This window comes from Anarrhichthys ocellatus, unplaced genomic scaffold (assembly GCF_004355925.1).
Source record: "Anarrhichthys ocellatus isolate YVR2014 unplaced genomic scaffold, GSC_Weel_1.0 scaffold1, whole genome shotgun sequence".
Classification (NCBI taxonomy): domain Eukaryota; kingdom Metazoa; phylum Chordata; class Actinopteri; order Perciformes; family Anarhichadidae; genus Anarrhichthys; species Anarrhichthys ocellatus.
The window spans coordinates 7,533,100-7,556,249 of record NW_022280031.1 but is presented as its reverse complement, the minus strand read 5'-3'; the positions used below and the strand labels follow the sequence as shown (position 1 = coordinate 7,556,249).

Sequence of the window (23,150 nt, the reverse complement as noted above, 5' to 3'; positions counted from 1 at the left end):
TGGTATGCTGCTGCTTCAATAAAAAAACAGATCATACATAAACCATTGCAACACATTCTCACACCAATGCGTCAAATAACACAGCTTGGTCAGAGGCATTTTGCTTCAACAGCAGATGCTCTGCATCGCGTCTTTTCGAAAATAAACTTCCGTCTTCACAGGATGTTGGGTTTAGGCACCAAAACCACTTAGTTATGTTTGATAAAACCGTGGTTGACGTGAACTTGAGCGTATGTGATCACAGCGTCATTAGACTAAAACATGTTTCACATTAGTTGCTAGTCACTTGAGTAGTTGCGACTCTGTTCGTACACAAGTAAAAATACAAAGCAGCTGAGAGAACATAACTTTATTCCACTCTTAGTTGGATGTAGCAAATATACAACATATTCACACTCAGTGTGGGATTTTAAAACAGTTATTCACCACAGACAACATTTATAGAAGTGACAAATATATTTCACAGTCTTTAAATATAGAAACATTACAACAGCTTTTTGGGGCATTAAAAATGCATTTGATTGAAACAAAGTGTTTGTATTTCTTCTTCATGAAAACACAGTTGTCCTTGCTTTCACTCTTAGCTTTCTCTTTGGGGAAAATAAAGCTATAGATACAATATATTTGATCCCTTAAGATCTCTGAGCTCAACTCAAAGGACTTATAATTTGACATGATGGCTGGCATCTTGTTCAAAAAAACTTTTTTGTGTTCCTCTTTACCTCAACATTATCTGCAATCCAATCATTGAATCTTTCCGAAAGGCAAAATGTTCCTGAAGTCTAAATCCATGAGTCCATACTGATTTTCCCAATAGGGCACTGGTCCAACAGTCCAACACCTTTTGTCATCCTTCAACATCCAACATCTGGAGCGTAGTTCTCACTCATGGCCACCCATTGAAGGTTTGCTTTTGGTGAATACTTCCATGACGCCTATACCATATTTTTTTTCCATATGTCAGAGATTCTGACAGGTACAGTATTTATTATCTCCGTGTCTCCTGTTCAGAAGAAACACTCGATCAAACGCAGAGAGCTCTCGGAATCAGCCCTGCGAGGCGCATCGACAGGATTTTCCCGTTTCCAGATGGAAACTCGTTGCTCTCATTTGGACTCGGACAGATTTTTGAAGCTCATGTACAACGTGCTGACCAGCGTCGCCTCTACACGGATTGAGTCCTTACCGTTGGGGTGCCGGTGACACAGAAGTGTCACCAGCCTCTGAGGAAATTGACCACTGAACAGAAGGTAAATGCAAGGATTCGCGCAGCTGTTCAGACTGGCCAGCAACATCAGGATGGTGAAAGTCGCATCTGGAATATAAAAGCGTAATGTGTTTGCAAGTGTCCTTTTTCATTTCTGAATATCTTATCGTTTTGTTTTGTTTTTGCGTAAATGCGCACTTTTATTATGTTTAATGTAAACTAATTGTATCACGTTTAAGAAAAGTAAAATAAGATCTAGTAGAGTAAAATAATAATATAACCACATCAAACTGGGCACCAGCCAGAAATACTTAATGACTTACTTTCTTTCGGCGCATTTGTGTCCCAGGCGGACCAGAGCTGGACCGTGAAGAAGGGAGTCCAGCAGACAATATAAGCCAGCACGATAACCACCGTCATCTTCAGCGTCTTCACCCTGGCCTTGGACATACCGGCCACACCGCTGGTTCTGGACGGCAGAGGGAGACCCACTTTGCCCTGCTGTTGAGTCTTTTGATAGAGGTTGATCTGGATGGCTCGGCAGATGCGCACTTGACAAAAAACAACTGTAATAACAGGTAAAATAAAAATGACCAGAGTGGTCCAGGTTATGTAAGTCTGTAGCCCCCACGGATGGATAAATGTGGCCCAGCAGTCAAACACACCACGTGCAACCTCGACCCGAGAGAAAATAAAAACCTGTGGCAAGCTGCCCAGCAGAGAAACCCCCCACGCCATGCACACAGGTATGTTAAGCCTCGTGCTTGCCCGCTGGAACTTCACCATCGGGTTGCAGACAGCTTGGTATCTGTCAACTGTCATCACCACGATCATGTAAGTGGATGAAAACATGCCGAGAACTTGCAGGTACTTCACCAGGCGGCACACCAGGTCTGGTCCGACGAATCTGTCTGTGATGTCCCACATGAGCTGCGGGCACACCTGGAAGAAAGCGACCACCAGATCCGCCAGGCACAGGTGGAAGACGAAGACGCGCATCCTGGACATCTGTTTGCGCTTTCTCCAGAGGACGAGCAGCAGGGAGACGTTGAGGATGGCGGCGCTGATGAAGATGACACTGAGGAGCGCGATCTCCAGCTTGGCCAAACTCTCATCTCTCGCCACGTCCTCCGCAAAGTCACTGCCATTCAGAGGACACATTGTGTTTGTGTCGTGAAAGAGTTCAGACTTGCCAACTGGCAGAGAAACAGGCTGGTGGGGGGAAATAACAGACAGTGTTGAAATGAAAAACATTTACTGGTAACCTAATCTGTCACGTAATAACAGTGTATTTTAACACTTTTTATTCTGAAGAAATTGTTTTGTTTGTTAGAAAACACCTATTCAATTAAAAAAGTAACCATTTGTCATTTAGCAAGTATTTCTACCTACCTTATGTTATTCAAATAGGTGGTTTGATACTGCAGTGATCAGGTTGCAATCTCGAAGGAGAAGGGTGGTCGTGTACAGCTGCCTTTTCGTTTTGTGAGGATGAAACTGGGTGGAGCTATGACTCCTTCAGTACTGTGATATAGGCAAATAAGTACAATTGCTCTTATGCCTACATGTGCAAGTTGCAGGTGAAATGATTATAAGCTCCAGCAAAGCTAATATAAATACTTTGAGATGATTGTGTATCAGCAGCTAAAGTCAAATTCAGCAATACATTTACCCTTAATTTTAGCCAAGGTTGCTATACTATGACTATATTACAAATATTTTTTTAATTCATTAAAGATTAACAGTGATAAAAAAAGTACAGACATAATGAGAAAAAAAATAAGAAAAATTCAAGTATTCATTATGCAAAATAACCTCAGTCAGAGTTTATTATTACACATTTTATAAGCCTATTGGAATATTATTAGTTATGCATACACATGTAAGCAGCATTCAATGCTGTAGCTGATAGAGGGAGATTATTTTGACTGTTTATATAGGCCCCTGTTGTACTGAATAATCTCAACATTTATCAAATTTTAAGTAAGGCATATTTTGTATGACCATCGTTTGCAAAGTAGTAAATTAGGTAAAAGTACACTATAAGCCTCTGAAATAAGGCCTGCTGGAGTAAAAGTACAAAGTAGCAGAAATAGAAATTGTCAAATAAAGTACAACTAACGTTACCTTAGAATTGTACAGTCGGCTACTTGAGTAAATGTACCTATAAATGAATGTGAGTGAGGCAGTGATACTGAATTCTTACTGCATCTGTATTTGAAATGAGACCAAAAGCAATCAACTTTAAGGAGTGTGGTAGTTTAACACTATTTTATGTTGTATTTACTTTAAGATTGCAGTTACTTTTCTTGCTTCTCTCTGTAAAACAGTACAGCTCATGAAACACATCCTCTGTGAGACCGAGACGTCATCATACCTCTCGACCAATCACAGCACAGAATAGTTTGACGTCCCAGGACTTTCAACAGGAAGTGTGAATGTAAACAAAGTAACGAGCTGCTAGTTGAGATTGAGAAGAAGTGAGAGTGGACGGTTCTCCCGCTCGTAGTGTAACTGGAATAGTTGCTCGTAATCCTTGTTTGTAAACAACGTGATGTAATTAGACGGACTGAGTCATTTATCTTTGATTCTACGATCTCCATGTCGACAACACGCAACATACATGGCTAGCACTGCTAGCTAGCGTTAGCTAATATCCCTGCGCTAATGATAACGTGTTATTAAGACACCAGCACCAATGCCTCAAGAGGAAGAGCAGTCTCTTCCGCTGGTCCGCTCCCTGAACAGTCTCATAGCCATCAGTGCTGTGTTTCGTAACCTGAGTCCTCGTGTCGTGCGACCACTATGGATCGATTACCGCGGGGAACCTCGAGCATACGTTGATTTACAGCCAGGGACGGGACGTGAAATGGCCACCTTCATTGGTAAGGCAGCTTCCACTACAAGACAACGTTACTTATGCATTGGGTGGTGCTTCTTGTCTCAGATGTGAGCTACGTGTCCAGTGGTGGGAGAAGTACTCAGATGTACTTAAAAACAAAAGTGTTAGCATCGTAATATAAAGTACCAAAAGTAAAAGTTGTCATTATGCAGAATGCCCCCTTTTCAGAATCATGCATAATGATTGTTAATGTTGTATTTTGTATTATTAATCAGAAAAGTAACTAAAGTTAGTAACTAAAGTTGTCAAATATATGTGGATAAAGAGTACAATGTTTCCCTCAGAACTGTAGTGAAGTAGATGAATGAAGGAAATGGAAATACTCAAAGAATGTACAAGTATCTCGAAATAGTACTTTGTACAGTGCTTGAATATGCTCGCCACTGTTTCATACAGTGAGAAGTCATCCAGGGGCAGCATGCTGATGACATTTACAAAAAACGCTATCATGTTATTTCTGTAATATTTTACAGTACATGAAAAAGTCTCTCACTCGTTGCAACTCATGCTTTCATCCCAAGAAGCTGTAACAGCTGGTAATTATACTAAACATGGGGACATTTTCTTGTTCTGACACAGCTGTAATGCGATGGTACAGTATCACTTGTGGGCAGTGTAACACACACTCATTTTAAAAGATGTTTTATGGATTATTTTCCCAGGTCACCCGTGGATGTTCAGAGATGCAGATTCTGATGAGCCACTGAGGGTGAACGGCAAAGAACTGTTTCTTCCTAAACCAGCAGAGGGTAGAAACGCGGATATCACTTTACCAGGTAAGATTAGCCGCTTTACTTAAAACTTGAGGCATTATCATCTCGTGTAATTCATTACTACTCACAGACATACAACCAACGGTACATTCATGGCCATTGAAGAAACAGTGTCATCCCTGCCACCAGGGGTTTGTTTCTTTGGATTTAACCCAATGAACAAACTATCTTAGCACACGGACTGTACAGCCCCCTGTTAGTGGCACAAACAGGGGGCTGTACGGTCCGTTTATGGCTAAACGCAAGCTATAGACCGACACCACACGTGAAATTTAGGCTGAGATAGCAGTGTTGCTTTGACAGAGTTTCAGCATGTTGGTTGAATTTTTGCGTTTCCTGCCCTGCTGTTAGTTAGTATAATTGGCTTTTATAACTGAGGACTGTAAATTTAGATTGTATGGACCCAGTAGTAGAGGTGAAACGCTGCCCCCTATTCCTTTGGATCATGTGGCCAGATCTTACACATTGCACTTTGTCCTTAATTTTTATTTTTTTTTTCAGAATGATTGTAAATGCAGCTGTAAAACTATATTCTATATTTACACCAGTATCAATTTGGTAGTTGTTGCAATTTGAAGGCAAGATTGTCCCTGCCTAACAAGTTCTCAACATTTGTCAAACACTTGTGTGTTCGGTTTACACAGTTTACAGCCTCAAGGATCGTGCTCTGCAGGTCATTCGGCGTCTGGTGCGAGCAGAAGACTACAGGAGGTTGGAAATAGCTCGATGTCTCCACGAGGAGCTGGAAGATCAGCCCAGTGTATTGAAAGATCTCCATCGCATGAACCAGCGAGTAGAGCAGCATCTACTGGAGAGGATCCAATGCCAGGAGGAATGAGGCATGAAACTGGATGCATAACGATCACGTATGGACAACATTATATTCCACACTTCCCCTGAGGTCATACATATGCTGCAAATGATGATCTGCTGCTTGTTATATTCACACATCGGCTTTGGCAAATGCCTTCCTCTGCAGAAAAAAGCTCTACCCGAAGATTTACCTTTTAGGAAGAGGAGATTGTATATAATGTGATTGCAGCATATTCAATTAAATGGTATTGTTTGTACTCTAAAATGGTATTCAAGCATTTCCATGTTTTTTCCTAAAAGGCCACCAGAGACATGGGGACATTTCAGCCATTGATGCCAATCTGATTACCTTATTCTCTTTTTTGTTTTGTCATATAAAGCGAGGTTCTGTCATACTCTCCTCAAAATAATCCCATTTGATCATACACACAAGACAGAGCTTTTTTTGTTTTTGTCATGCATACAGTGTTTTAATTGCTCTTTTGTCATAATTATATCTTTAGAAAGGACAGTTGGATAGAAATGTCATATAGATATGTGTTGTTAATATTCTTATTGAGAATGCCTGAGATAAGGGGATCTAAACTTATCCAGTTTACTGCACATCTCCCCTGAAGAACATCTTACTTTGTTATCTCAGCTGTTAAACTCAGAGGTTAAACTAAGACTGAGCTGTTCAGCCGTCATCAGAAAGCTTTGGCCTGTTCTGGTAAATGTGGACTTTTTGTCAGAATATACCTGCCACCATAAATGGGCAGAGTCTCTCCTAAAATGTTGTCTTGCAGCGGAAAAACAAAATATTTTGTCTTTACAATTTTCAGACTTGGCTGTGAAACGGTGTGAGTGAGGATTTATTCTTTTGTTTTTGTCTACTTTGTAATTCTTTGCTTATTTTGTTCCTCTGTCACCATGTTTTAAAGACATACATTGCTACTGTATCTCAAAGACCTTCATCGTTTATTTGTGTAATAAATAAAAGATATATTTCTTACTGGTTGAAAGCTGTGAAGACTTGATATTTCAGTTATTTACTAAGTCTCTTATTGATAATGAACTATTACATTTTGAACACAATGTCATAAAACAACAATCATCAAATTGAGACTTAATTTCTCAGCATTCAGAGGGAGTTTTGGGTCGATGTGATGGTGGAGAAGTACAATATTACGGTTTGATTTGTAATATATCAAATTTGGTGTAAGCTGAATAACTGCACACTCAAACACAAGGATGTTATTTCCAAGTCACATGTCAAAAGCAGGGGTACTGTTACCAAACGTGTTGCTAAGCGACAAAATAACACCGCTTCTCTGGTTGTGTGAGTCGAGGTGAGCCGGCGGCAGAAATAACAGGAACATGCAGGCAACATTCAAGTCGTTTTAGGGGAGAGAAGTAAGTATTTGTCCTCACACACACGCGCGTTTTGTTTTGCAGCCGTGTTGTGCATGACGTCATTTGCTTGGACAGAAGGAATAGACGATAACTAACATTCATTATCCTACGATTATTATCATCAGCATGACATTTTGGCCAAGGAGTCACCCAGTCGTGTTTCCACATATCCAGACAGACCACTGGAGCAAAATGAAAACAATGGTAAGAACAATTGAAACAAGCCCTTCTATGAACGGAATGATATAAAGTCCAATGACACTAATGATTAATAACAAATGCATACTTTGTATTCTTGTGATACTATGAACTGTTGTTCCCACCTATAGGTTCCAGTTTATCTTGCATCCGTTCCAGTTGCCTTGTTGAAGAGCAGAGGTTTGTGAAAATGATCATATTTAACAGATAATATCAAATTGGGAGGTGACCATGAGAGCACTTTGTACAGTACAGAGAGTTCTGTTCATGGGAAAATGTGTCTCTAATTTGGCTTTCTTACTATGTTTGAATCACAAGAAGGTGATCTCCACCGTACCCCCAACAGCAGCCTGTTCCCTCCGCTGCCACTGGATGAAACTGCAGTTAAAGATCCTAGCTCCTCCATGGTGCAAGCATACAGTCGGTCCCACATTGAACAGAAGTTATTTAAATATCTTTCTATTTTTTATTACTTACTTTGTTGCTGATTCACTATTATGTTTGTTTTCTTTAGGTGTGCATCAAAACACACCAAAAAACTCGCCTCAAAACATGGCCCAGTTCAGGAATGAGTTTAACGACCGTGCCAGGGGGGCTTCCGCTACTGGTTGATTGAAAAGAAGGGCTCAGCATGTAAGCAATGATCCAAATATCACCTTTACAAGAAGTGGCATGACATTCAATGCCCATATCTTCAATATTTTTCATTTCTGATCCTGCTGTTCAGACTTTCCACTGTGTGCTCAACCTTTCAAAGTCGACAAAGTAGCTTAAGTCCCCCGCTGCTCACTGACTGACATTGGTGCATGGTTGTGAGCAGCAGGTCAGACCATCTTATTCTTTTCCTCAAGACCTCCTAGTCTGCTCACATTTGATTTTTTTGTTGGTATATCATACAGTAAACAGAAATCCGAATTTTCTGTATTTAATAAAAGGAATGTAAATACTTCTAAATGTCACAAGCAACATTTTTAAGAGAAATAACTGTCTTTTAGAATAACTACTGTTCACATTATGATTGTTTTACACAGCTCAGAGGACTGATGCATCTTTATTTCTTTCTTATAGGTAAAGGAAACAGCTTTGGGGCCTACAAGACCTCTCTGGGATTACCAAAAGTCTAACACTGTCTAAGATTTTTGTAACCATCTGTCATTAAATCACTTCAAAGTAAAAAAACACGTCTATCAAAGTCTTTATTCTCTTTTTTCATAATCGGGATTGCCTTTAATATTGTATAGAGTAGGCTATACTGTACATCCCACATTTTATCTTATTCAGTATTTAAAACCTTGTTTTCCCTGTAGAGTTTAAAGGTATACAAGGCACTTGGAAACAGCATAATGTGTGCTGTATAAATACAATTTGTCTCGCGTTGTGTCCTGAGCACCCAACCGCCAAATCACATGTTTTCGCGGTTATTGTCGCCCATCAGTCAAATCTCGTTGGTAGACTTGATCTCGCGGGAAGTAGAGTAATCCGCTGGTCGCTCGTGGCATTTGAACCCAACGGTCCAAAACAAAACTTTGCTATTTTATATGCTATTTAAACTTTTTTATTGAATCCAAAGAAACGTTGTCATATTTCTTTTTGTTCAGAAACGTTGTACGCATTAAACTGTGAGAGCTACCGAGTGAAGAATGGCGGACTGAACCAAAGGAGAGAGTGACGCATTATTTTTCTGACTTTCCATTCCTGCTGTAAGGTTCCTGAGAAGGTAACGTTAAGTTAACAACTCCTCAACATTATTACCTCGTTGAATACATATAAATAGACATGTGATAAAGAAGTGGAAAGTAATAACAAAACTGGCTTTTAAGCGTCTTTTTGGAGCCAGAACATTCTGTGTCGCAGTTTGAATCAACACCTGAAAATCGTTCATGTTAGCTAACAACTAACAGCTAATTGGCTAAAGCGAGGGCGCTAGGTTAACTGATAGTCTCATTTATTACCAACATCTCAGCAATGACTGCAGTTTTAGGCATTTCTTTCTATCATGGTCGAGTCGGACAGCTGCACAAAATCCCCAAAACCCGATTGTAAGTTGTCGGGAGAAAAACCTGAACCCTTAGAATGAATTAGGTTTGAATGACAAGCTAACTAGGTGTAGTTAATGTTAGCTACAAAACATGGTGGCCATAATGTGCGGGAAATTATTGTTTAAATGCCAGTAATTTCACAATTAACAATTGAAAACTGGTTGATAATAGAGATATTGCTAATAATGTACGGTGTATAAAAATAATGGTTTGAACTCAAACAAAGACCACCCCTATCAACATCGTAAAAAACTAATACACCTTTATGACTTTTATAAAACTGGTTACAAAATGCTTTGATATAACTTAGGACATAAGAGACAGTAATAAAAGGATACAGGAGGTTTAAATTATCAGTCATTTAAAAGCCAGTTTAAAAAGGTATGTTTTTAGCTAAAGAAAATACCGAAGTCTAGAATTGTGAAATAACTTTTCACACAACTTGCTGTATTAGTGTATTATCTGTACTGCTTATTTGTAATGCTTTCTTTGTTTTGACCTGCCAAGGGATGACAGATGCAAATTGACTTTAAGCAGTAATCTGGTAAAGTGCATCAAATGGTGCCATTTATGTTTTAAACGGTACATTGTCCCTTTAAGATAATATTAATAAAATAATATTACAGTTTTTAACTTGAGTATTTTAACAGTGATGCTCATGTTTGCTTGCATTATGTACTAAATGGTCATACAGATCTGTTCTTTCCTTTTCTAACTGGATTAGAAGTCTCTGACATGGATCGCAGGAAAAAGAAGTTGACGTTTAAGTGGCTACGAACTGCAATCACCTCGCCCACAAACCTTCAGGAGCGAGATGCTGACTCAGACACACCCTCTTGTTGGAATAAGTCGCCGACTGAAGATTCAAATACGTTGCCCCTCGGTGACTCTCCGGGACCCGATGGCCTTGGAGCACTGAGTCTGGACACTCCCAAGAGGAAAGCAGGAGTGCTCGGTGAAAGTGCGCCGTCTTTAGGCAAAGTTAAGCTGAGGAAGCTTTCCAGGGAAAATTATGAACATTTCATAACTTCAGAGGTAAATCTTTACTATAAATCTTGCTCTGCCCATCTTTTTAATTGTATCTAAAGTGTTTTATCAGAGCTAGAGTCTCAAATGTTCTATTTCTTGCATTATGTTCAGTTCTTGTAAAGAAATTACTGATTTATTTGTACATTTGCACCATAACTCTTAGGAGAAACCTATGGACGACCCATCCAGGCAGCTGGAATGCACAGAGAGACGGGAAGTATCCTCACCTCCACCTCACTCTTTCATCATGAAAAAGAAAGCAAGGACACCCGAGGAGGGATCGAAGGCGATCTACAGGAAGGCAGTGGTCGCAGCCATTGGCAGCACTACTAGTACCCCCAGGACTTTTCCATTTGTGTCTTCACCGGTGAACGCTGAAGCACCCAGTGCAGCAACTCTTGACAGAGCATACAGGGATAGTAGGTGTTCCTCGACTGAGAACAGATCCGAGCACAGCGACGCTGTCCAGGAAGAACAGTGGTCCCCTCTTCAGGTGTTGGAGGACATTGATGATGGCTCAGAGCTGAAAACAGGAAGGGTAAGTTAACTGACACCTAGAAATCTATCTTTTGTTGTAGTTTTATTTGCTTGTATATCATTTTAAATGTTTTAGTTGTATGCAATCTGTTGTTTAATACATTTTTTGTTCATTTAGTGAATCTTTTCTTTTTCTTTGTTTATCAAAAGCAACCATTACATTTGTACAATTTACATCCTTAAAATATATTGACCACAAATGAATCATCAAGCCACTGATGATTAAAAACTAAAAGTGTCAATTTCTTCCCCTATTTGTTTACGTTTTTCAGAGTGTTGTGCTAAAAGGAGAGGATTCACCCGAGAGGTTTGTAAAAACAACCTCTCAAGACCAATCCTTTGCTACAGAATATGAACCAGAAGCCACTTGCTGTGGCTCGTACCTTCCGGCCCTGGATTATACGCCCGATTCTTCGTCCTGTTTCACCATTCACCAGAAAGGCCCTTTTGACAGCCAACAATGGAGAAATCCTTCACTGTATACCGAGGAAGCTACAACTTCCTCTTTCACCTTTTCATCCCCCAATGAAACCACTGGGGTCGTCCAGGCAGCTGCAGTGGACGAGGATACACCGTTCTCACTGTCACAGAGGACCGTTTATGTCTCCTTAAAGCAGCCCCACCCAACAAACACGGCCCCTTCACATGCACCCAGAGTACACACTGACAATTTCTGCTCCTCCAGAACTATAGCCTACAGGGACCCCTTTGCGCTGCCAATACACTCAACTAGAGTATCAAACCCTCACTCTAAGTCAACAACCACACGCAGGCAATCGGATGTTGGTTCTGCCATGTGTCACACCCCCACCTCCTTTACTCAAGGTGGCACTGCTAAAAGAAGATTATCACTCGGGGCAGAACCTATGCGGACCACTTACCCGGACAGTCGGGGTGGATTCATAGACACGCACTGCCACATTGACATGCTATATGGAAAGCTTCGCTTCAGCGGGACATTCGACAGCTTTCGCGATCACTACAGAAGCAGCTTTCCTCCAGAGTTCAGAGGCTGTATTGCCAATTTCTGCAACCCGGGGGTGATGGTGAGGGAGGCCCTGTGGGAGGGTTTGCTGACAGAAGACATGGTGTGGGGGGCTTTTGGGTGCCACCCCCACTTTGCCACAGACTATTCCAGTGTCCAGGAACGAGACATACTGATGGCCATGCGGCATCCCAAAGCTGTGGCGTTTGGTGAGATTGGCCTGGACTACTCCCACAAAAACTCCACTCACGGCTCCAAGCAGAAAGAGGTACGGTCACGGTTGAATACAACTTTGTAATCCAGTATCTAACTGTTTATCTTGAACTAAAAGGACCGTCATCATTTGGGAAGAAATATTTTGTGTGGACTGCAATGATTTTATTGTAAAATAATGAGTGGCATGGTCCGTGTTTTTTTTTTTTTTTTTTTTTTTTCTTGTTCTCTGTGAAGGTGTTTGAGCATCAGCTGCGTCTCGCTGTGGGCATGCAGAAGCCTCTGGTTATCCACTGTAGGGACGCCGATGATGACCTGCTGAAAATCATGAAGAAGTGTGTCCCCAGGGACTACAAAATTCACAGGTGTGTTGGGAGGAACATCATCTGTCTAATTATTCCCATTTTTAATCAAATTGTTAGAGATATTAGTCTTAAGACTAATATCTCTAACAATCCTTAAGATAATCACTAAATCTAACCCCACTTTTGGTTGTATTTAGGTTGGCTTTTTTAAGCAATAGCCATGTGATGTATATTATTAAGCAAAACAATCACAGGAACACAATGTATTTGTCACTTTATTTTTGCCAGCAGATTTGTTTATTTTTGCTGAATCAACTCAGACTGTAATATTGAGGAATACAACTTTAAGGACCCTCAAAGAGTAAACAGTTCTGCATTTAATCTGTGAATTTTCTCACCTATGTGTTTCCAGGCACTGTTTCACAAACAGTTATCCCGTTATCGAGCCCTTCTTGACAGAGTTCCCGAACCTGTACGTGGGCTTCACAGCCCTGATCACTTACTTCAAGGCCACCGAGGCCCGAGACGCCGTCCGCCAGATCCCTCTGAACCGCATCGTGCTGGAGACAGATGCACCGTACTTCCTGCCAAGACAGGTACATTTAAATTGAGGCTTAGGGAAACCAAAACACGGCTCTATCGTCATTAATGAATGCCAGGCTTATTTTCCAGCTCTTACTATTTTTAATAACTGCAAATTATTGCATTAAATGTGTATTATAATTACAGCTGAATTACTTTGTGCCAAGTTTAGCTCAAAGTGAATTATTCTCTCCGATTTGAAGACATGTGTTGATTATGTTTTGTATCGATGCATGATGTATGCATCAAATGTATTGTTCAATCAAGAATTGAGATTGTGATGAATGTTCAACAAACAGTCATTATACATAAAATACAAACACAAGCACTCCTGTTTCCAAGGGAAGTGACCCTCAAAGGAATAAATACTCATTCTTGGATAAGTCTGTACAATGTACTTTATAATCATAATAACCTCGGACTGCATACTCTAGTTCGTTGCAATATTGATCCAAAGATAAATCATGTAAAAAAAAAAACTAAAAAAAAAACATGGAAATAAGAGAAATAAATATATATATTTCAATTTATTCGTCAAAGCTTTTGGATGAACCCCTTTTGTGTCGGGCTCCAGATGTCGCCACCAAACGGTCAGCATTGTGCTGTCGAGAGCTCTGGTACAACTGAACAAACAGGAGTACGTTTTGACAACATACATGTGATAAGTGTGTCTCTCTTAACAGGTGAGGAAAGATGTCTGCCGGTTCTCACACCCTGGAATGGCAATCTACACGCTGCAGGAGCTGAGCCTGCTGAAGGGAGAGGACATGGCCACGGTCCTGTCCACCATCAGAGACAACACCACTCAGCTCTACGGCGTGTGATCTTCAGAATCACTCGGAAAGAGAAGACCGACGAAAAGTTTTATTTGCCTTTTTGTTCTAAAGTTATCAATCCTCGATGTCGAGAGCAATTTTATTTTAAATAACAGGTTGATTGTTCATATTAGTTTGGATGTTTGCTTGTCCAGCTGCGTAGTTCGGTTTGGTACAGTGGACACATTAAAACCTTTAATCTTGCTTTTATAATATTCTACATGTATGGTATGAAAAATGGAATGAGAGTATCGTCTGTCAGTCATCAACACAAAAACATGTGGTGTTTGCTGTGAGCAAAGCTGGTTCTCTATTGAAGAAAGGAAGTGGCTGCGAGGATGGTCCGTTACCTTGTTTTCACACCGCCATGTTTGTCACACACATTTGGCTTGAGTGCTTTTTATTTTTAGAAAGATTAGCCCAGCCTACCTGTGATGATCTTTGGTGGTTGGAGTGCCGACCGAGGACGAGATCAATGATGGATGAATAAATGTATCTCCTGTTTATCACGTTTAAAAAGAGGGAAGTGTTGAGATACAGACATGACCCCCTTTTGCCAGGTTCTCAATGAAAGCTGTTTCCAAGAGGTTTTGGGCCTCTTCAGAAAATGTTCATGGTTGTGTGTTTCTGTTTATTAAAAGCTACAAGGTGGAACACAGGACGGACATGAGCATCACAGGAGTTTGTTTGCTTTGGTTAAAAATTAGACAGAGAGACAAAAGATGAGTTGATCCTTTATTTCTGCAGGCACATGTGGGTCTCTGAATATGTATAAGAATAGTAGATATTGGGTTTTTATTGCTGAATAACATCAAATCAATACACAGGATGTGAGTGGCTCATTTGCGGACAGTTTTTAAAATGATGTGTTAAAATTATAGACATTTATTTCACTTCAATTTTGCACATTCGAGAGTGGAAAATCAATATTAAACTTAGTTTTCTCACACGGCAAAGTAATGTCAAACATTTATATGATCATTCGTTAGTTTGAGAAAATAACTCAAGTTCCACATATAACTATATAATTTATAATAACTTATATCGGCTTCATAATACGGTAACGTGATGGAAGCTGAACCAACTCTATAAATGAAGAAGACCCCGGGATGTGGTTGAAAGCTCCAAAAAGATATTGGGTGAATTTTACACATGGTTTCACCTGATGTCTTGTTTTTTAGTTTGTAATGACGGACATCAGTAGATTCTCTAAGATTTAGTGGCACAGACTTTGAGTAACCGTGTTTTAAGAGCCTTAAACTAAAGAATATATCAAATTAAGAAAGACAAGACCAACACGTCTACAGGCTCATTTCTAAATATTTGCCATCTAATAATTAAAGTGGAAATTGGAAGGCATTCAGACAGAAAACTTTAAATTCTTGACCATGATCTTCAAAGTTGGGATGGTCTCTCTGAAACAAGATGAATCATGTTAAAAAAATAACATTTAAAAATTGTAAGTTTAATTATTTGACTATATATTGGCTTAAAAGGAATGTATTTTGTGTTTTAATGTATAAAACATAGGAATTAGGCAAACCTGCAGCCTCTGTGCTTCCCAGCAGACGCTGAATGATCTCCTGCAGCGCTGCACCGTACTGCTCAAAGTCCTCCTCTCTCACAGTGAAGCCAATGTCAAAGGGGGCACTTATCTAGTCAGAGGAGAGGAAGACCATGCCGTTATCTGGAGGATTTTGGGTGACGCGGTGTAGTCGTGAGTGTGATTTCCACTCACTGTGATGTGATTGTCCTCCACGGGCTCACTAGGCTCCTCCATGACTTGGCGGCTGACTCTAGGAGGCTTCCCCTTGTTCTGTGGTTGACCCAGAGCAGAAAGATCTCATGATTGTAAGCAAAACACTTTCACATTAGTGGTTCAAATGCAGTAAATGAGATAACATACTGTAATTGCCAGGTCTTGAATAAAAGTCTATGATTTCACTATCCATACAGCCCTTAATTCATCGCATGTAAGAGTTAAAGAATGAATCCAAATGTGTTGAATGGCCGTTGGAGAGGAAGCATCTTACCTGAGGTTTTTGTGAAGGGCTGAGAAAGCTGGAGCCTGCACTGGTGGACTTGCACCACAAGGTCAGAGAGCACAACAGGAAGACGAGCAGACAGGTGTTTCTCTTCACAAACATGGTGGAGTTAAAGTCTCTGTCTGATCTACTGCACAAAGTACGATAATCTACAGTGTGAAGAGTTGAAAGGATTGATCTGCTACTCTGATATTGACGGCGATTAGTTCTCTTTCCTTCCTTTGTTGGGGAGCTTGTGGCTTCATACCTTTATATACCTTTCATTCCTCCATTTTGGTTTACACATGCATTAAATATAATAGTAACATGCAGTTGTATCTTGGTAGCATTGGACTGTTCAAATATTTAAATTGACAACAAAGTGGGCATTTCTCTGTTGTAACCTAATAGCAAGCCTCCTGGTCCTCTTATCTATTCAATGTGATGATGGAGACCATGGTATCGCTGTCATAGAGATGCTGATACCTGGGACTGCGTGTCTACAGGAACATGCCAGTATTGAGCTATTGTTCCCAGGACAAGTGCAATACACATGGAAATTACAACAAATAATGTTTACTCAGGGGAAAAAAATCTGCTTCATGTCAACACAGTTAGATATTAAGCTTAATACTGAACAGGCACACTGCTCAACAGTTAAGAACTCTCCTATAATGTGTCTTAAGTGCATCAAACTGAGGAATTTAACTAAAGCTGAGCCCATACATCTACATTTGATAAGATTAAAACTTGTAATGCTACCAATTTTTAAAATATACCTGTTTGAGATAAGCTAAAACAGAGCATTCTGATGCTTGATTAATCATTGTTCATATAATGCAATGTGTGATATCTGTGAAATCGTGATGTTTCATAACTTTATCAAATGAGACTTTTTCCAAACAGTATTTATTAATGTAATACTTTAAAGCCTTGTACAATTATTTAGCACAAAAAAGCTTAAGTGTCATACATGATGAGTGTTAGTCGGTCTATCTTGAAGATGAAAACCTCACACAGTTAAAATACAGGCATGCGTGTAACTCTTTACGACACTCTGAGGGGTGTGATCAAATAGCTTGAAGGCAGAAAAGATCAATTCGAGAAAAACCTTTAAGGATGAGTATTGTGTTTTTATGAATAAAACACAAATTACTTACATATTACTTTTATCTTTATATTGTTATTGCTTTTACTGTTTCTGTTTTTACCATGAAAAGTGCATTTAAATACCTTTTAAAGAGCTATACAAAATAAATGCATTATCATTATTATCATTACTTAGTATTAGAACTTCCTTCAAGGCATTAATGTCCAAGGTTTATACTCCAGGAGAGGCAAAGTGGTATACATTTCTAAATGCTGCACAGAGGACCTGATATTGACATGACCTCATGCTGGATATAATTAACATAAACCAGCTGAGAGGACGTACTGAATCTAACACCATATACTGACAGATGAAGAGGGAGGAAGCATCATCAGGGGCAAAGTTACAATCAAAGCTGCTCTGAAATACTTTGCACACATTTGGTCGGTCTAGCACAACAGAAACATTTGATTTCCTTGCTTTTGAGGCCTTGGAGCTTGGATCTGGTTGTAGTTTTCTTCCCAGGAGGTTGATGTTCACAAAAAACGTGAGACTGTGGACAGGCACAAACGTTTTTACCATTTCACTTCCACAGAATCTGGCTTTTCTTTGTTGTAGGCAATGCTGAGATCAGTTAAAAGATAAAGTTGCACATGAGACAGAAATAAATGAAACAGATAGTTACAGGTCATGAAGACTTTTTGGGGGGTTGAGAGAGAGAGAGAGAGAGAAAAAAAGGCCTCAAGGCTGAGCAGATTGGGACGGTATGATTGATGGATACTGTGTTTACATGTAAACGCCACTAGGTGGCCGTAAAGTCAGATTCTACTCGCAAGAGAAGAAAAACCAACGAAGAAGTCAGACAGTTACCACAGCATTACCCGAGCAATATAATAGTGTAGAAAACAAGTCGTGAACATGGATAAGAAGAAACCCTTCGCTGTGACTGCTACATCTGTGAGTTGCATCTTTATAAACATGTTATTGATTCCATGTGTGACATTAAATACACGATAACAACAGCTAACGTTAGCTAACCTCTCAGGCGACATGCTAGCATGTTGTGACTCAGCTTAGCTAGAAAATAAAACATTTGTTGTTAATTCGTTCCCTGTATTTCAGTAATAAATGATTTATTGCAGCTGGTGGACCTTAAAGCTGAACTGTACAGAAAGCAGGAACAATTCAAACAGGAAAAACTTGGGCATGGAAACACTGGTGCTGGATTCACATCAAAATGCAAAGTCAAGGTACAGTATGTGTGTTAATTTTGGGACATGTTTTTAGCTGTTTCTGTAGCTACAGATTGACTAACCAGGGTGTCGTGTGCTCATTGTCCTGTGTAGAAACCTAATGTCTGGACTAAACAAAACGATGGTGTTTCTGCAAGAGCTGAGAAAGACGCGGAGCAGCTGGCCGAGGAGCAGAGCAGCCTTGACACATCAAAGTGAGTTCAACACATCATGCAGTAGATTCACTGTGGTGAGCAAAAGCTCTGACTCCTCGTGTGTCTTCTCATAACAGACGCAAGTTGGAGGAGAAGGCCAAACTCTATGAGCAAATGATAAAAGGGGACTTTCCAGGTTGGTGGAGTATGAATGATATCTCCCCGGATGTTTAGTTGTACGACGGAATGTATTTACTTTGTGATCCTGTTGTCTTGCGATACCTCAGATGAAGAAACCGAGGGACTGTTCCTGGTTGATTTCACCCAGAAGATTATTGACCAAAGGAGAGAAACACAGAAGGAAACCGAAAGAGACATTGAGGAAAGAGACACCTCGTCCCCCGTCCCTCCTCCTCAAAACCCAGACGAGGAATGGTATCGTCAGATTCAATCAATTACATGTTTGATTTAGGAGATATAAAGTTGAGGCAGTATGCTATTTAAAAGTAGATACGTTAACTATATATACAAAAAAAACAACATTTACCAATCCCAGTAATTTATTTTAAACTAGTACCAATAACACCGCCACTACTAACCTCAAAAACACCTCTTTTAAATTACAACGTTCTAATAAAATAAGTGAAAATGTATTCATTACATAATTAAGATAATGCTTAAAGTATTAAACCTTTTAAAACTGCTGGTAAACTGTTCTCCTCTGCGTTGTTTCTCTGCAGGGTGGACTATGTGGACGCTTTGGGCCGATCTCGAAAATGCATGAAGAAAGACCTGCCAGGTTTTAAGAAAATGGACCAAGACATTCATGGACAAGGGTAAAAATGATACAAACACAAACTCTGTAATGGTTCAGGTGATGGTTTCTGGATGTTGGTGTCATACTGGGAACTGCAACTCTTTTGGTTTTGACTATTCCACGTAGAAACACTTCAGCTGATAAGACCTTACTGTCGGAGGACATGCGTCGAGAGCTGCAGAGGCAGGAGTGGGAGAGGGAGGAAGAGGAGGCTATGAAGAGGCCTGTAGGACCGATCCACTACGAGGATATCAGGGGACAAGGTTACTGTTAAATCATTTCTAAAACGCCTGTGCACACGTTTGAAACGAAGGGTTTTGGTTCGTAAGTCTTCTGCTGTAGAAATCATTTTGTGTGTGTCTGTTCATCTCAGAGGCTCGAGATCTCGGTGTCGGTTACTTTGCGTTCGCTCACGATGAAGAGCAGCGCAGAAAGCAGAGAGAAACTCTGGACATGCTGAGAGACCAGGTGAGCTGCCGATCTATGGACGGATGGAAACGCAGAAATATTTGTCTTTAGTGTGTGTGTCTTTTAAAAGTTCCCTCACCCCACACGACAAGCATACTCTTATATCCACAATGTACTGGACACACAGAAATATCTTGTCCATGTGCATCTTTGTTACGTCTTTGCTGTTTACAGAGTTCGCTCCATATTGCTACATACTTAAAGTCCTTGTGCACTTTATATATATATATATATATATATACAGTATATATATTTGATCAATAAAATCCATTTTGAGTGCAAACGGATGAATAATGTCCCTGTCAGTTTTTGCTCAGACCTTGTTTCTCTTTTACATCCGTCCTGCCCTTCAGACAACCAATCAGCGCACCAAGAGGGAACAACTGAAGGACAAGAGGCAGGCCATCCTGCGGGCCCGATTGACCAAAGTGAGGCAGAGGAAGAGGAACAAGGGCATGCTGGATGGCACTGAGGAGGAGAATGAAGGTTAGGATCCACAGCTACCTCAGATCAAACGCAGCCACGGCCTTTATTTGGTATCAAATAGTTGGAGCTATTTGCTTATAAAGTCTGTTTGCATACTGCAGTTCAATGGATTGTTTTGAATTCTTTGTCTTAGGAGGGGAGGACGAAGGTGAATTTATGGGACCCTCGCCTCCACCAGAGGACCCCCCAGAAGTAAGCACAGTAAAGAAGGTGGTAGTGGAGATCCAGGAAAGGAAGGACACCAAACCAGGAGTTCCTCATGTCAGAGAATGGGACAGAGGCAAAGGTAATCCTTATTATTTAATGGTCCATATTAAAAATTACATCATGACATGAAGGGACATGTCCAGCAAAAGTAGGACACGTACTTTTATGCTGTAATTCTAGGATGAAAAAGCAGTGGTGCAAAAGTCTGAGTAAATTAAAATACAACAGAAAATACAGAAAGTAATAATTGCTGAATTCCATTTAGCTGCTTCAGTTTCAGTGTCGTGGTGTTATGCATGCGAGCTCACTGTCAAACTGTCACGGACACTTAAATAGAGTCGAGCCATCGTTGATGTTCATTAACACCTGTGTTCTTCCTTATGCGACCAGTCAAAATAAAGTTAAGCACTTCAAATACTTTACAACCATCCTTTTACCCGTGCCTTTGGAAAGCTGGCGAAATTTGCAGTCAATGGTGAAAATGATTTGAAGGAAAATATGATTTTCATTATTTCGATAGAAACCTGCTCGACATTTCCGAGGGAATTTCTTAGAATTTTGCACAAACGTTTGTACATCATATACTAATTATGACTCGTATAAAGTCTAGTAGAATAAAATGATTAAAGGAACAGTGTGAAATATGCATAACCATGTTGTCATTAGTGTATAATGACCTGAAACTAAGAATGATTATGTTTTTATTTAGCTTTAAAAAAGTCCACCATCTTCAGCTGCCATTTTTCACTATTGAACACTGGCTCTAGTGAGAGACTTTCGCATTTTTTACATCACCTAAAAGTAGGGATGGCTACCGAAACTCTGTATTAAAAGATTGAATTATTGATGAGCTCCGACGTAACTGGTGCTTTTTATTAGTACTTTTTAATGTTTTGGTGTAATTTAACATCACTCTGAAGTGAGCATTTCCACTTCTTTCTCTGTCGGGCTGAGCTCCTCCAGCTGCACACGCAGTAAATTCAGGTGCTTCATCTCCACTGTCTTTAAGTTACCGTCCAATGTATGTGCTGTTGGAATGTGAGGTTATGGGTTAGAGAGTTAGAAGTATAGATATGATTGTGTCCGTGCCAGTGGTTAAGCTTTTTCAAGATTTAAAGAAAAGCTCTTTCTGTCCGTTGTCAAATGCTTGACTTCTTTAACTTCTTTTACTGTTTCTTGCAGAGTTTATGTTTGCTGAGTGGAAAAATCGGTGTCGCGATGAGCGAGAGTCCGATTTTGCACCTCCCTCTGCCTACTTTACTGAGGGGAAGAGAGGAAGACCAGGGAAGATTAAAACTCAGGAGAATAAATCCAAGATGTCCTTTAAGTGGACCAAAGGCCCAGAAGAAATTGAGAGCAAGGAGGAACCACAATCTCTGCCTAAAACGACTCCTCCACCTCCTTTACCTCCTTCACCTCCTCCACCTCAACAAAATCTTCCACCTCCATCACAACCACAGACTTCACCGCAGTCATCACCTTCCGATCACCCAGCAGCTTCAGCTCCTGCGTCTGCTCCTCCTTTTAATCCCGAGTATACCCCTGCTCCATTTTATCCTCCGTTTACTTCTCCTCAGTTTGCTGGACCACATCACCTGCCTCCTCCGTTTTCCCCACAATACCCAAACCAGTATCCACCCCAGTATCCAGCCCAGTATCCACCCCAGTATCCACCCCAGTATCCTCACCAGTATTTCCGCCAGTATCCCCACCAGTATTTCAACCAGTATGCACCCCAGTATGCACCCCAGTATCCACCTCAGCTGCAGTCTCAGCCTCAGCCTGAGCAGCTCCTGGAGCCTGTAGACCTCAGCCAGGCCAGACAGCCCACAGAGAATCTGGACGACATGCTGTCCTTCTACAGGAACATTACCTGATCTCTAAAATGTCATATTTAACGTGTAATTGCTTCATACTGAGAGTGTAAATACTGCTGTTTCCTTATTTTTGTTTTGTTTAGGAAATCACAGAAACAATAAAACACAACTTCTCAGCTCTTTGGAGTTTTAGAATTGAATAAATATCAGGAATTTAACTGGACATTGTTCTGACTTTTTTTGTTGAAAAACTTGGTAATTTTAGTAGTCTTAAGTATATAAAGCCTCCACCTCGTGAACTATTTAATAGCAGGGGGGCATGACATGAAGTGGTCTGTTTGGACATTCAGCTGCAGTATGAACATCTCCACCAGATGGACCTGTACGCCTCCATTGTGATCCATCTGAACTGTTGAAGGACATCATTCTAGTTCCGCAATTATTTTCATTGTCGATCAATCAGCTGATTATTTTCCCCATAAATGATCAATTGTTATGTTGTAAAATAGGGAAAACTCCCTCAAGATGACATCTTCAAATGTCTTACGTTGTCCTTCCAGCAATCCTTAACCCAAAGGCAGCAGGTGAAGTTGTGAGTGCATTTTGTTTCAGGTTTTTTTTTGTGTGAAATGAGTGCAAAAGGGTTTTACTGCACAGCTGAAGTGTAATCCATCAGTGAACTGAACCTCTTCATTGCTGCTCCTTGATGCCGGACCGGACTCATCCTGGTGTTCTTCATCACCTCCTCCCTCAGTCCTCCAACAGATCTGTGCCAGTTCCAGTCCCTGTGTATACACGAGCTGGTGAGTCTCCAACTTAACAATGTCAGTTCCTAGGTCCAGGGAAGATCATTTTAATTCAGTTTGAATAATTTCATCTCCTTCTCACATGCTCCTCACAGTGTTATCAGAGTGGCATCCAAATAATGAAAGTGGGTTAATTAATGCTTGAGAGGAACACATTCATCTTCAGCTTCATGCCACAAACTCAAAGCTGATATATTACCATGTGACTGGTGAATACCTTTTTTAAAAGCACCGTGTAATGTACAGACGGAATCTATT

At 40.4% G+C, this 23,150-nt stretch overlaps 5 protein-coding genes and 1 long non-coding RNA gene across 6 annotated transcripts; 4 read left to right on the top strand and 2 right to left on the bottom strand.

Annotated features, from left to right (window-relative positions):
- Window positions 1-1,106: 1,106 nt before the first annotated feature.
- On the bottom strand, window positions 1,107-2,651 carry LOC116383756 (arg8-vasotocin receptor-like). Its single transcript, XM_031847835.1, has 3 exons — window positions 2,600-2,651; window positions 1,531-2,419; window positions 1,107-1,315 (listed from the first exon to the last, which is right to left on the bottom strand). Exons 2-3 carry the CDS (start codon window positions 2,366-2,368, stop codon window positions 1,107-1,109), a joined length of 1,047 nt encoding a protein of 348 aa, XP_031703695.1. The 5' UTR covers window positions 2,369-2,419; window positions 2,600-2,651.
- Window positions 2,652-3,646: 995 nt separating this feature from the next.
- On the top strand, window positions 3,647-6,692 carry vhl (von Hippel-Lindau tumor suppressor). The gene is made up of 3 exons (XM_031851371.1): window positions 3,647-4,092; window positions 4,772-4,885; window positions 5,527-6,692. The coding sequence occupies exons 1-3, from the start codon at window positions 3,906-3,908 to the stop codon at window positions 5,718-5,720; spliced, it is 495 nt and encodes a 164-aa protein (XP_031707231.1). The 5' UTR covers window positions 3,647-3,905; the 3' UTR covers window positions 5,721-6,692.
- Window positions 6,693-7,079: 387 nt separating this feature from the next.
- Window positions 7,080-7,679, top strand: LOC116390969 (uncharacterized). The gene is made up of 3 exons (XR_004213214.1): window positions 7,080-7,291; window positions 7,417-7,465; window positions 7,604-7,679. It is a non-coding gene; the product is annotated as an uncharacterized LOC116390969 (long non-coding RNA).
- Window positions 7,680-8,703: 1,024 nt separating this feature from the next.
- tatdn2 (TatD DNase domain containing 2) lies at window positions 8,704-14,511 on the top strand. Its single transcript, XM_031848151.1, has 7 exons — window positions 8,704-9,002; window positions 10,049-10,359; window positions 10,517-10,891; window positions 11,163-12,143; window positions 12,326-12,453; window positions 12,806-12,989; window positions 13,659-14,511. The coding sequence occupies exons 2-7, from the start codon at window positions 10,060-10,062 to the stop codon at window positions 13,797-13,799; spliced, it is 2,109 nt and encodes a 702-aa protein (XP_031704011.1). The 5' UTR covers window positions 8,704-9,002; window positions 10,049-10,059; the 3' UTR covers window positions 13,800-14,511.
- A 10-nt stretch (window positions 14,512-14,521) lies between these two features.
- Window positions 14,522-16,044, bottom strand: ghrl (ghrelin/obestatin prepropeptide). Its single transcript, XM_031848164.1, has 4 exons — window positions 15,824-16,044; window positions 15,529-15,606; window positions 15,334-15,445; window positions 14,522-15,205 (listed from the first exon to the last, which is right to left on the bottom strand). Exons 1-4 carry the CDS (start codon window positions 15,935-15,937, stop codon window positions 15,186-15,188), a joined length of 324 nt encoding a protein of 107 aa, XP_031704024.1. The 5' UTR covers window positions 15,938-16,044; the 3' UTR covers window positions 14,522-15,185.
- A 1,716-nt stretch (window positions 16,045-17,760) lies between these two features.
- ccdc174 (coiled-coil domain containing 174) lies at window positions 17,761-22,601 on the top strand. Its single transcript, XM_031849328.1, has 11 exons — window positions 17,761-17,861; window positions 18,047-18,154; window positions 18,251-18,351; window positions 18,429-18,487; window positions 18,579-18,726; window positions 19,032-19,127; window positions 19,235-19,371; window positions 19,482-19,576; window positions 19,930-20,062; window positions 20,196-20,348; window positions 21,452-22,601. The coding sequence occupies exons 1-11, from the start codon at window positions 17,823-17,825 to the stop codon at window positions 22,144-22,146; spliced, it is 1,764 nt and encodes a 587-aa protein (XP_031705188.1). The 5' UTR covers window positions 17,761-17,822; the 3' UTR covers window positions 22,147-22,601.
- The last annotated feature ends 549 nt before the right edge of the window (window positions 22,602-23,150 follow it).